The sequence below is a fragment of the Chiloscyllium plagiosum genome, chromosome 17 (assembly GCF_004010195.1).
Source record: "Chiloscyllium plagiosum isolate BGI_BamShark_2017 chromosome 17, ASM401019v2, whole genome shotgun sequence".
NCBI classification, from domain to species: domain Eukaryota; kingdom Metazoa; phylum Chordata; class Chondrichthyes; order Orectolobiformes; family Hemiscylliidae; genus Chiloscyllium; species Chiloscyllium plagiosum.
The window spans coordinates 34,019,889-34,033,935 of NC_057726.1; the positions used below are offsets into that span (position 1 = coordinate 34,019,889).

General features: G+C 39.4%; 1 protein-coding gene across 1 annotated transcript in view; it reads right to left on the reverse strand.

Annotated features, from left to right (window-relative positions):
* Window positions 1-5,344: 5,344 nt before the first annotated feature.
* tdrd12 (tudor domain containing 12) overlaps window positions 5,345-14,047 on the reverse strand; it is a 145,632-nt gene continuing 136,929 nt past the window's right edge. Inside the window, exons 41-42 of the mRNA XM_043707523.1 lie at window positions 10,293-10,398; window positions 5,345-6,780 (exon numbers count right to left, since the gene is read on the reverse strand). Coding sequence (XP_043563458.1) covers window positions 10,301-10,398 — 98 coding nt within the window. The 3' untranslated portion in view covers window positions 5,345-6,780; window positions 10,293-10,300. The remainder of the gene's footprint in view (window positions 6,781-10,292; window positions 10,399-14,047) is intronic.

Below are 14,047 nucleotides of genomic sequence, written 5' to 3' on the forward strand. Positions count from 1 at the left end.
TATGAGGAAAGGTTGAGGCACTTGGGGTTGTTTTCATTGGAGAAAGGAAGGTTTAGGGGTGACTTGATAGAGGTGTATAAGATGATTAGGGGTTTAGATAGGGTCGACAGTGAGAATCTTTTTCCATGTATGGAGTCAGCTATTACGAGGGGGCATAGCTTTAAATTAAGGGGTGGTAGGTATAGGACAGATGTTAGGGGTAGGTTCTTTACTCAGCGAGTCGTGAGTTCATGGAATGCCCTGCCAGTAGCAGTGGTGGACTCTCCCTCTTTATGGGCATTTAAGCGGGCATTGGATAGGTATATGGAGGATAGTGGGTTAGTATAGGTTTGGTGGGCTTGGATCGGCGCAACATTGAGGGCCAAAGGGCCTGTACTGCGCTGTATTCTTCTATGTTCTAAAAGTACTTATTAGTCCTAATGGATCGCCTAACTGGGTGGGTGGAGGCATTTCCAATGTCCTCAGCTACTTCGAAGGGAGTAGTGAAAATTCTTTTAGAACATATAATTGCTCGATATGGAGTGGTGGAAAGTATAGATTCAGACCAAGGTAGTCATTTTACCTCTAAGATCCTACAAGAAGTAATGGTGGGATTAGAGATCTCTTGGGTATTCCACACTCCTTGGCACCTGCCTTCCTCTGGACGGGTGGAACGAATGAATCAAACCTTAAAGAAGCAATTGTCTAAGCTAGTCCTAGAGACTCGATTACCTTGGATAAAATGTTTACCTATCGCGTTGCTACACATTAGGACTGCGCCTAGGCGTGATATAGGCCTCTGTCCTTATGAGATAATGTTTGGATTACCTTTCTTGGGTGGTAGAGGGGAATAACCAACTGTAGAGTTCAATGATAAGTTTTTAAAGAACTATATTGTGGCACTCGGCTCTTCTTTGTCTGTCCTTAGGAAGAAGGGACTGTTGACCCAGACACCTCCAATGAGTTCGCCGTACATAGAATACAACCAGGTGATTGGGTCCTGATAAAGACCTGGAAAGATACAAAACTGCACCCAAGCTGGGAGGGACCGTTCCTAACCCTCTTGACTACTGAAACAGCCGTCCGAACTGCTGAAAAAAGGTGGAGTCATCACACTTGTGTTAAGGGCCCGGTGGATGCTCCTTCCCCTCTGGCAGAGTGGCAAGCACATCCTACAGACAACCCTCTGAAAATCAAGCTGAGCAAAAAGAATGGACTGAGATAAGAGACTATTAAGTATTGGTTTAAAAAAAAAACTATATCCCAAAACAATTGTAAGTGTTGCATGGACTCACTCCTTCCTGGCATACAAAGGGTTAGGGAATAGACAGATAGGGTTGTGAGCTGAAATGAGTGGTCAGCTTTATATTGTCACGATAATATTGGTGCTAGCTGCCAAGGGTGAGTGGGGGGTGGGAAAAATCATTTTACCGCTTTGTGTCAGAATTATGCCAAAGGGGCATACCGACTGTTGGGTATGTGCGGAGATCCCACATCATGGGGAATCCGGAATTCCTCTCACGGTAATACCACTTGCCAAAAGAGAAGTGTACGATGTATAACAATTTGACTCGGGCTCAAATGAGATTTGAAAGGGGTAATTATAACTTTGCAGGGTGGTTCCCTCGACCAGCCCCGAAAACTCTGGGTGCTATCGATGGCCTTAGAGCTTCCCCACCGAAAGGAGCAGTAAATACCACTTGTTTCTGTAATCAGAATGATACCGCACCCTTCCGATTAGGAAAATCATCTTGTGTCTACACCAGCCAAGCCACTGCCATGACCATTCCCCAAGTATTGAATGGGACATATTGGGTGGGTGGCTTAAAGGCCTACCCATTTATCCCCGGCGAGAAGTACGTTTGGAGTGGCGGATGTAATGGGAATGGGTGCTGGGACCATCCAGTTCAAACACTGCCTCAAAGCCAGAAAGGCTGAAGTAGCTGCTGCTACCTCGCCTATATAATTCCCCACTTGAGGCTGTTAAAGAGAGCCCCAAAAGTACCTTGCAATAAACAGGGAGGAAGGCGAGTAACCCGGAAAATAACCGAAGGAGATCGCCTCCTCTGGACTTTGATACCTATGTATGGGACCGCTCGAGCAGGAGTAGAAATACAAAAGTTAGCAGCTTCCCTGGAAGAGTTGGCCAACAATACTGATGATGTGTTGGCCGAAACCCAATCCCAGTAGCAGCCATAATGACCGAAATGATTGCCACTATGCTAACGACCCTTCAGAACAGGATGGCTCTGGATTATATTCTAGCAGAGAAGGGTGGTACCTATGCATTAATTGGAGAGGAATGTTGTACGTACATACCTGAGGTCTCCTTTATCATTACTGATATCGCCAAACATGTGCGAGTCAAAATCGCCAAGATAAGGGAGGCCGGTAATCGGTACTGGAACGAAAAAGGATGGGAATGGGGGAAATTGACTGGTTGGGGAAGGTGGTTAGTCAATCTAGCTATCTACGGATTATTGATATTAGTGGGTCTGGTGGTAGGGTTCAATGTCCTAAAATGGATAATGAGCCGACTGATGATATCCCTTGGGGAGGGAACCCAAATAAATCATCAGATGCTTTTATAATCAGCAGGTGATATGCAACAAAGAGAAAGTCAAAGAATGCTTTTAGAGTTCGAGGGACGAACAACACAAATGTAAAATGTAAGATTGTGAACCTCATCGCCAAAAGGCGTAAGAGGGCAGAACAAAAGAAAATGACTTAAAGGAGACTTAATAAGTGCAAAAACAATAGTTAGAGAAAAAGGGGGAATTGTGGGAGATTAGAAATGCTGTTTTTGCAGATGGGTGAGGGGGTGTAGTGTGGGGGGAGGGGAAGGGGAACATTATACAAACGGTCGCGGAATTCTTGTAGCATGTAGCATAGGCTAAGACTTTAATGAATATAGAGGGTCTTTTAAAGAAAATAGTTTTAAGCTAGGAAATAACTTTAAAATGTTGTAGTTGATCACAAAAAGCAGCAGGGGTATTTCACAATAAAACTTACAGTATGATAAGAGAAACTGGATAAAAGAACAAGCTGTAACAAACAAGGAACAAAGAATGCAGACAAGAACAACAGGATGGCCAGATAAGAAAATAACTAACAAGTGAAGTAATCGGCTTATGATAGATGGGAAAAGGAAGGCGTGATTCCGCAACTTGTAAACTGAATAAGAAAGCTAATATGCTCTGTTTTCCCGCGCATTTCTGCTTGATTACAGAAGGGTCCGGTGCTTGCAAACCTGTAATAAATTGTTCTTGTTTCCAAGGCTTTGTCTCAGGCTGATTGATTTGTGAGTGAGCTCTGTTTCTCATATTTTTACACAAAGAAGTAATTTCTGAATGACTGGAGAGTGGAGGGGATTTTATTGGCACATGCAAATATCCCCAGGCTTGCACAGCATGTCCTGTTCATTGAGTTATGATGATAATCAGAATACCTGACTATATTCCTGAGCATACTATTAAGCAACTGAAACATTTTGAATTAGTTTCTCTTACATTAGTTATAGTTGGCAAATATGAGCAAACGACGAGTCAAACAGAATTGTAATTAATAGATCTAAAATGGATTTGAAGAGCAAGTCCTTGACCTAAACACTAGTGAATTGTGAAGCTCCTTACAAGCAACAGTACGAGTAAACATTGATGCTTTTAAAAGGAATTTACACAATCTTAAAGGTTTTGCTAACAGGATTCCTGTGAGGAAGTTAATATGGTGCATAAACACCAATATGGACCAGTTGGGCTGAATAGCTTGTTATTGTGCTGGAGATTCAATGAAATATAATTGCCTAGTACAATTTTATTAACACGACCACACATTATTGCAATCTGGGTTGAGTTAAATCATCTTATGAAATAATTCTCAATGAAGCAAACCACTGCATAAAGAATCACTTTATGTACTGTGTTACTACTAATTCTTAGATTATTGAAGACCAAGTCTTGAAATCATCTATGTGGGTTGGGATGTGTTCCCTGTCCTTCTCTGCAATCTAGTTTTCCAACTAATTTTAGCTTTTTAAAAATGATTAATTATCTTATATCTTATAAGTATATCTTATAGAGGCAGATGAGATGATTACCCATAATACTACACTGCAGCAATTGCAGGAAGAAAAACTGGGAGGAGAAGGGAGAAAAAAGGTGCTCTGTATCACAAAACAGAAGTGATGAGCTTTAATTTACCTTTATGCGACTGAGAACATTGCAAAAGCAAGCTGATCAGAGAGACGGATGTAGAGAGGGTAAGTCATGTCTGTTGTAACTTTGCAGAGTTTTATTTGAAGAGATACTAATGTGGTAAGAGTGTATGGTTGCCAGTTATATGAATGGGAGTCAGTGGATGTATTGAAGGTGTATTAGCTTTGAGCATTAACCCCGATTTGTCAGAATTATCAGGAATGAAAGGTTAAAATATTAAGACAAGCTGCATTTCCTTGAGTACAGAATGCGTAACTGAGACATTTAGATAATTAAGAGGAGTTGCTATTAACAAAAGAAACAAGTTAATTTGTTGGGTGATTCCAAATCTGGGTGCACAAAATTCAAGTTAAAGCTTTGGCCAAACAGCTGGAAATCAGGAAGCTTTTCTTTACACAAAGGGTTATAAGTATCTGAAGCTTTTTCCTCACAAAACACTAAAGGATAGGTCACCTGAAGATTTTAAAACATTGATTTTGTTTGGTAGGATTGTTAAGGATTACAGAAACAAAATGAGTAAACGTAGTTAATGTACAGATCAGCCATTGTTTAGACTTGTGCATCTAAAACAATGTGAAGAAAGAAAATACCATGTAGATATGATATACATGCAGAAATATAAGTTTATTTTTTTTTAAATTGAAAACCTAATCAAGTGAAATTAGTGCACACATGAACCATCACAAAAGAAATATTTATTTTGCAGATTTTATAAACTAACTTGTCCAGTTCTCAATCTCCCAAGGACCTAACATTTACTCAATAAAAAAAAAACAGTAAATTGACTGGTTGATAATTTCAATGCAATTTGTGAGACCTTTAGCCACATGCAAATTCAGACAATGTTTGCTAGAGGGACTGTTGTCCCTTAAAAATATTGTTTGTTTTATGTCAAATGAAGATATCCTGAGGTGTATGAAAGAATAGAAGTTGGCCAATGGCATGCTTGCCTTCATTGGAAGGGACGTTGAGTATAAGAACAGACAAGTTAAGCTGCAGCTTTATAGAACTTTAGTTAGACCACACCTGGAATACTGCGTACAGTTCTGGTCATCACACTACCAGAAGGACGTGGATACTTTGGAGAGGGTACAAGAAGGTTTTACCAATATGTTGCCTAGTATGGGGGATTTTAGCTATGAAGAAAGGCTGGATAGAATGCGTTTGTTTTTTTTGGTGGGGGTTAAAAAAATGTGTGAGGCACGTTTTTCACACAAAAGGTGGTGAGTGTCTAGAAATACTGACAGACGAGATAGTGGAAGCAGATACAATAGTAGCATTCAATAAACATCTAGATGAATACAGGAATAGGAAAGGAATAGAGGGATATGGATGCTGTAGGTGAAAACAGTTTTAGTATGGATGGACAAAATGTGTCAGTGCAGGCTTGGAGGGCTAATTGCCTGTTCCTGTGCTGTATTGTTCTTTGTTCTTGCAAGGTCAATTCTTTCTCAAGTAATTATAATAGCTTATTATAACAAGTGTGGAAACCTCAAGGTCAGCTAAAGGGAGAACTTGACAAAAATTTGAAAATTGTACAACATATAGGGAAAGAACAGGGAAATGGGATTCAAATAGATAAATTTTGGAAATATTTATTTTTCTCAAGTGGTAGTTGTATCACTGGTGCGGAATATTTCATCCTTATGCAATGAGTGGAGTTTAGGGGGCAAGGACACAAGTTGAAACTGAAGCTAGTATATGTAAAACAAATAAGCAAGGGTGTGAAACAAACACTGGGATTAGTCACATCAGACAACATCTGTGGAGAGACAAACTGAGTTCATGATTTCCAGCTTTTGTAGTGTTTTGTTTTTGTAAAGTGTGATGATAATAACTGGATGCCGTGTGGCACTGCTCATGTGTACTCTGATGTCCATGCTTGGGATAGTTAGATTACCCTGGCTTAAAATGAAGCCATTGCAATACTCCCCTTAATTTAGTAAAAACAGTTTGTAAACAGCTAGTTAACTATGTTGGTCAGGAAGAACAATTGTTAGCTGTTTGTACATTTGGGACTTAAGATTATCCCATACATATTTTTAATAATTAATACTTCAAAAAAATGGTATTCAAGTCAAATATTCCAACAACTACTAAACTGCAACAAATAATGCAGGACAGGTTCAACTTACCATAAGTTAAACCAGTGGACATACACAGAAGGTTGTAAAATTGTTTGAAACATGTTTGAACAAAATTGGATGTCTTCATAAGTAACATAAAAGATCAGCATTTCAGATTACAGCCTAAAATTGTTATTAGTGTTGCTTGAATGCAGAGCGAGAGAATTAATGCTGTCACAAACTTTGACGTGTGTTTCCACAATTAGGTTCCCATCCAATGCAGGAGATGATGCTGTCATCTTATCAAACATTTAGCGAATTTGACAAGTTATTACTTTGATAATGAAAACAGAAAATGCTGGAATTATTCAGCAAATCTGGTAGTATCTGTGAAACAAGCAACACTTGTTCTTCTCACAAAACAAGGCCGTTGATTCAGATCTGCCAAGGTTTCATATAAATTGAATGCTAATCCTTCAAAATGAATTTGTTGTTTCCTCTTCCACCCCAATCATGAGTTCCTTTGGATAAGATGAAAAATTGAATTAGAAACAAAAATCTTTAAAAATTGATCTAAAATTATTTAAAAACAATTCAAGTGTGATGTGACAAAGATATTCAAGAACTTAACAACCTGAAATATAAAATAACTCTTCAAACAATACTAGGTGTCACCTGTATTTCAGGAATTGATCAAATAAACCAATATATCTTAAGGATGTATGTTTCTTGGGTGAACTCAAGATAAGCATTAATACATGCTAGAGTAATGAAACCCAAGGCAATCTCTATACTGACCATATACTAAGGTCATTTTCTGAGGTGGTGTCGAGGTTGAAGGTTGAACTGATGTAAAATATCTCCCAAATATTTGCATTTGGCCTATTTCTCCATGAATGCATATAAGTGTTTATACTTACCCAAATCTCATGTTTTGAATGGATTTCATGCTTTTAGACTTTTTCAAAATAATCTTTCTATACAAAGGATACGTAAACAGATGCCTTTGAATATTGGGTGTCTCAACTATATTCATACTTTTTTTAAAAAAGCAACTGAGATAGATGGTGAAAATGCTTTAATAATGTTGCCCATAGATTATATTAAAAATGTATTTGTTAGCCATTATGAGTAATTATATTTACGATTCTCCTATTCTTTAATTGTTTTAAAAATAAAACAATACATAAGCAGTTAATCACATCTTTGACTAAAAGTTGGAATGATCAGCTTTGGTGAAACTCAAGGTTTACTTCACAAAATCAAAATTAATTTCAATTAAGACAACCCACTAACGTGGGAATGCATTTAAATCCAAAATGTGAGATAGAGATAACAGCACAGCTGTTAGTGCTTACCGAGAGCCCTATGGAAAATCGATGCTCACAGGTGAGGTGACATGGGGAAATACAGACATTGATTTCAGTGTTGTCCAGCTTCTTTCAGGATGTGGTTTTGCAATTTTGGCAGATCAAATAGAATTTAGGAACCTCATGAACTTCAACTATTCACACAATAATGGCTTTTACATCTAGAATAAAGTTAAGCCTTCTTTAAAAATTGTGGTAACTGAGTTCAAAACAGGCTATTAAGAAGCGTACAGATGAGCAATTGCTCAGAACTTTAAAAACTAAGGATTTTTTATTCCTTCATGGGGTTTGGGATTGCTGGCTGGGCCAGCATTTATTGCTCATCCCTATTTGCCCTTGAGATGATAGTAGAGCTGCCTGCTTGAACTGTTGCAGTCATTTCATGTAGGTAGATGCAGAATCCCATTAGGGAAGGAGTTTCAGGAATTTGACAGTGTCAATGAAGGACCAGAATACGGTGTATTTCCAAATCAAGATGCTGAGGGAGGGATGATGGAGGGAACATGCAAATGCTGGTGTTTCCTTGAATCTCCTGATAGAAACTTCCAAATCCACGATTGTCTCAGGAGCATTGGTAAATTTGTGCAATATATCTTGTAAATTGCATTTACTGTTGACATTGAGCTTCAGTGGTGCAGGGTGAACGTTTGTGGATTAGGTACTTGAACGTTGTTGGAGCTGCATCCATCCAGGCAAATGGGAAATATTCCATCAGATTTCTAATTTGTGCTACATAGATGGTGGACAGGCTTTGTGGAGTCAGGAAATGAGTTACTCACTGTAGTATTCCTAGTCTTTGATCTCTTCATAGCCACACTATTTATGTTCAGTTTCTTGATTCCCAACCCCGCTGGATGTTGATGGCAGGTGATTCAGCAACAGTAATTCCACTGGATGTCAAGGGGTGATAGTTACATTCGTATTTGTTGGAGATGGTCATTGCCTGGCACTGTGTGGTTCAAACAGTCACCTGCCATGTGTCAGCCCAAACCTGAACATTGCACAGGTGTCACTGCATTTGAACATGGACTGCTTCAGTATCTGAGGAATCACGAATAGCAATGAACATTGTGTAATCGTCAATTAACATCCCACTTCTGACCTTATGATGGGAGTGTTGGTGGGGGGCTGGGGGAGAGGGGAGATCATTGATAAAGCACCTGAAGGTGGTTGGGTCTATAAAACTATCCTGGAGAACGAGGGTTCTTGTGGCACAGTGGTAATGCCCTAATGTCTGTGTCAGGATGCCTGGATTCAAGTCCCATTAGTTTCAGAGGTTCATCATAACATTTATGAAAAGAATGATTAGAAAATATTAATGCTGAAGAACTCCTGCAGAGATGGTTTAGAGTTATAGAGTCATAGTCATAGAGATGTACAGCATGGAAACAGACCCTTCGGCCCAACTCGTCCATGCCAACCAGATATCCCAACCCAATCAAGTCCCACCTGCCAGCACCCGGCCCATATCCTTCCAAATTATATACCCATATAAATGCCTTTTAAAAGCTACAATTGTACTAGCCTCCACCACTTCCTCTGGCAGCTCTTTCCATACGTACCACCCTCTGCGTGAAAAAGTTGCCCCTTAGGTCTCTTTTATATCTTTCCCCTCTCACCCTAAACCTATGCCCTCTTGTTCTCGACTCCCCAACCCCAGGGAAAAGACTTTGCCTATTTATCCTATCCATGCCCCTCATAATTTTGTAAACCTCTATAAGGTCACCCCTCAGCCTCCAACACTCCAGGGAAAACAGTCCTAGCCTGTTCAGCCTCTCCCTATAGCTCAAATCCTCCAATCCTGGCAACATCCTTGTAAATCTTTTCTGAACCCTTTCAAGTTTCACAATAGGAAGGAGATAGGAAGACTAGAATTGCACACAATATTGCAACAGTGGCCTAACCAATATCTTGTACATGACCTCCCAACTCCTGTACTCAATACTCTGAACAATAAAGGAAAGCATGCTAAACGCCTTCTTCACTATCCTATCTACCTGTGACTCCACTTTCAAGGAGCTATGAACCTGCACTCCAAGGTCTCTTTGTTCAGCAACACTCCCTAGGACCTTACCATTAAGTGTATAAGTCCTGCTAAGATTTGCTTTCCCAAAATGCAGCACCTCGCATTTATTTGAATTAAACTCTATCTGCCACTTCTCAGCCCATTGATCAAGATCCCGTTGTAATCGGAGGTAACCTTCTTCGCTGTCCACTACACCTGCAATTTTGGTGTCATCTGTAAACTTACTAATCATTTTCTTACGTGCCAGATATGATCTCAACCAGTGGACAGTCTTCTCTCTGATTCCCATCCACTCTAGTTTAGCTAGTTCTCCTCGATGCCAGACTTGGTCAAATGCTACCTTCAAGTCAAGGGCAGTCAGTCAGTCTCATTTCAATCTTATACCCTCAGATAAGAGGGCATTTACATTCTAGAATCTACACACCTTTATGAGCAGATAGGTGTACTGTTTCACCCCTACTTATCACATAAGTGTTGCCCTGTTAATTGAAAGATTATTAAATAGAACAGTTTAATACTTTATAACTATCCAACAATTAAATATTGACCAAACAGAACACAACGCAAAATACAAAAATGACCAGTATCTATATAACCAAAAGAATATTTAATTTTAACTTTTAACATGGACATTTACCTGAGTTATCAGTAATCTTCTTCAGAACTATCATTAGTACTGGTTAAACTATCATAATCATCAATGATGGGTTCCATTACTACTTGTTTCTCGTTTCTTCTAATATCTATCAAAGATTAAGAGGAAAAATTAATATTTATGATATTCTTATATTAATTTGTATGTCTAAAACAATTCTCATTCTCGGCATAAAAATATTTTTCTTCTATTCATCTCACCATTTAACCATTTTAACTAAGTACTAGAGCTTGTAATCCAAAGCTCATCTGTTTCCCTTCCATTATCTTAAATTAGAACAGTTTTATATTGAACATCAGATATTCTGAGGTTACTAGAAGCGAGGGACGGTAAATCACTAGTTCTCACTAGACACTGCTTCAGTGTTTAAGTAGGAAAGATCATTTCTAGAATCAAAGCCAAATACTACCTTCTTCAGAAAGATCCATTGATACATTCCAGGTATTTTTTCAATATCCATTCCCATCTAAGCAGTCATTGCAAGATGGTTCATATTTAGTGGTATTCAGGAAGGAGGACTGACTAGCCTGTATTCCATTGATACTCTGTGTACAATTCATCAAAGAACAAAAGGACACAGTGTCCAATCTGATTTTGCAGGGAATTTTCCTATTAAGATTCTTACTACTTATTTATAAATTTGATTGTCATAGAAGACTACAATCCCAATAGGCAATTTACATTAACTGGTTGCAATTGTACCAATATATCTCAAGCTTAACTAATGGTGGAATAGTAGTCAAGGATGAGACTGGCAACAATGTGTGAATTTGAGACTGCTCTGTCCTTTGATTTTCTTCAATCTATGTGCTCTAACATAATATCAGGTACTTTCAAAGTACAGGCTGAGAAGGTAAAGTTGTACATCGTTTTGTATTGGGATTCAATGAGATAGCACCAACCCAATGATGCATTGGTGGCTTATCCGGGCGTAGACAAATTATAATGTCACTGGACAAGTAATCCAGAAGCCCAACCTAACAGTGTGGGGGTAAGGGCTCAATCCCATCAAGGCAGAGGTGGAATTTAAATATAATTAATAAAAGCTGGAATTAAAGCTAGTTTCACTAAAAGTGATGATGAAACTATTGATAATTATCATAAAATATGGTTCATTAATATGCCTTAGGGAAGGAAATCTGCTCTTCTGGCCTGTGATTCCAGGTCCAGACAATGTAAGAAGCTCTTAAATACCCCCGGAAGGCCAGAAAGAAATGGAACTAGATGGGACCAACCAGTGCTGACCTAGGCATCGAAAGTGACAATGACAAACCTGTCTCTGTGAAGTCTTCCTGACCAACATTTGCAGACTTGTGTAACATTTAAAGAACAGACACACAAACCAGTCCAGCAACAGCCTGTGTTAGTCATACTTGCAGAATCATACCTTACAGACAATGCCCCAGTCAAAATCACAATCCTTGCTTATGTCCTTTCCCACAGACAGGTCTGAATCAGAAGTTGCATCGTATAAGACCTCACATTCCTCTGCACTGAAACTCACCTGCCAGGTGTCTGCCCATTTAATCAACTTGTGAATGTCCCTCTGAAGTCACTCAGCATCATTTTCACATTCACTATCTTCCCCTCCTCTATCCTTCACAAATCTTTTACTGTTAATATGTTTGAAGAACATTTGACTATTCATTTTAGCACAGCCTGCCATCCTTTCCTCATATTTCCTCTCAGTTTTCCTTACTCTAACCATAGCCTCTCTTCTGCATTTGACATACACTTCCTCATTTATACTGCTAATATTATTTCAATATGTATCATAATCGTCCTTTTTATTCATTAATATCCTTATCATTCAGGGTATTCTAGCTTTGGATATCCCATATTCATTTCCATGGGTATATGTCTCACTTGCACTCTATTAATCATTCATTTGAAGTCCTCCCACTTTTCATCCACAGTTAGATCCACAAAATGCATTTCCAATTGACCTGCTCTAGTTCAACTTGGAGACCCCCAGAATCTGCCTTTTTCCAGTCTTGAATCTTAATCATTGACTGATTTATATCCTTTTCAAACTTAATCCCAAGGCCTTTTATTCTTATATAAGAAGCAAGAGTGTAACCAGAGAAAAGGTTGGTCCACTAAAGAATAAGGAAAGAAGGTTGTGTGTCGAACCTAAGAAAATGGGTGAGATTTTCAATGATTACTTTATATTAATTTTCACTGAGGAATGGGAGGTAATGAATGCTGCGATTAGAGATAGAAGTTTGTTTACTCTGGATCACATTGACATAAGGAGAGAAGATGTGTTGGGTAGGCTAAAGGATATGAAGGTGGACAAATCCCTCGGACCGGATGGGATCTATCCCAGGTTGCTGAGGGAGGCGAGAGAGGAAATAGCTGAGGCCCTGACAGATATCTTTGTATCATCCTTAAACATAGGTGAGGTGCTGGAGGTTTGCTTATGTTGTCCTCCTGTACAAGAAGGGTAGTAGGTATATTCCAGTAACTACAGACCAGTGAGTCTAAGGTCAGTGGTGAAAAGTTGCTGGAGAAGGTACTGAGGGATAAAATCTATTTATATTTGGAAAATAATGGCTTATCAGTGATAGGCAACATGGTTTTGTGGGGGTAGATCATGCCTTACCAACTTAATAGAGTTCTTTGAGGAAGTGACCAAGTTGATAGATGAAGGAAGGGCTGTAGATGTCATATACATGGATTTTAGTAAGGTGTTTGATAAGGTTCCCCATGTTAAACTAATGAAGAAAATGAAGTCACATGGTATGCAGGGTGTTCTAGCTAGGTGGATAAAGACCTGGTTGGGCAACAGGAGACAGAATAGTAGTAGTGAAGGGAGTTTCTCAAAATGGAGAAAGGTGACCTGTGGTGTTCCACAGGGATCAGTGCTTGGGCCACTATTGTTTGTAATATGCATAAATGATTGGGAAGACGGCATTGTTGGTCTGATCAGTAAGTTTGTAGATGACACGAAGATTGGTGGAGTAGCAGAAAACATAGGGGACTGTCAAAGAATACAGGAGAACATAGACTGGAGGTTGGGCAGAGAAGTGGCAGATGGTGTCAATCCAGGCAAATGTGAGGTGATGCATTTTGGGAAGTCTAATTCTCGAGTGAACTATACTGTAAACGGAAGAACCTTGGGAAAAGTTGATGAGCAGAGAGATCTGGGAGTTCAGGTCCATTGTAACCCGAAGGTGGCTGCACAGGTGGATAGTGGTCATGAAGGCATATGGTATGCTTGCCTTATCAGACAGGGTGGTCATGGTGGCACATCATGTTAAAATTTTATAAGACTTTGATTTGGCCATATTTAGAATACGGTGTACAGTTCTGCTTGCCACATTACCAAAAGGATGTGGATGCTTTGAAAAGGGTGCAGAGAAGGTTTACTAGTGTGTAGCCTGGTATGGAAGGTGCTAGCTATGAAGAGAGGTTGAGTAGGTTAGGATTGCTTTCATTAGAAAAAAAGGAGATGATGATGGGGGGGGGGGGGGGGGGAAAGGAGGAGGAACCTGATTGAGGTCTACAAAATCATGAAGGGTATAGATAGGGTAGATAGAGATAAGCTTTTTCCCAGGGTGAGGGATTCAATAATGAAAGGTGAGAGGAGAAAAGTTTAAGGAGGATATAAGCGGCAAGTACTTTACACAGAGGGTGGTAGGTACCTGAAACACATTGCCAGCAGAGGTAGTAGAGGCAGGCACGGTAGATTCATTTAAGGTGCGTCTGGACAGATACATGAGGAGGTGGGGAGC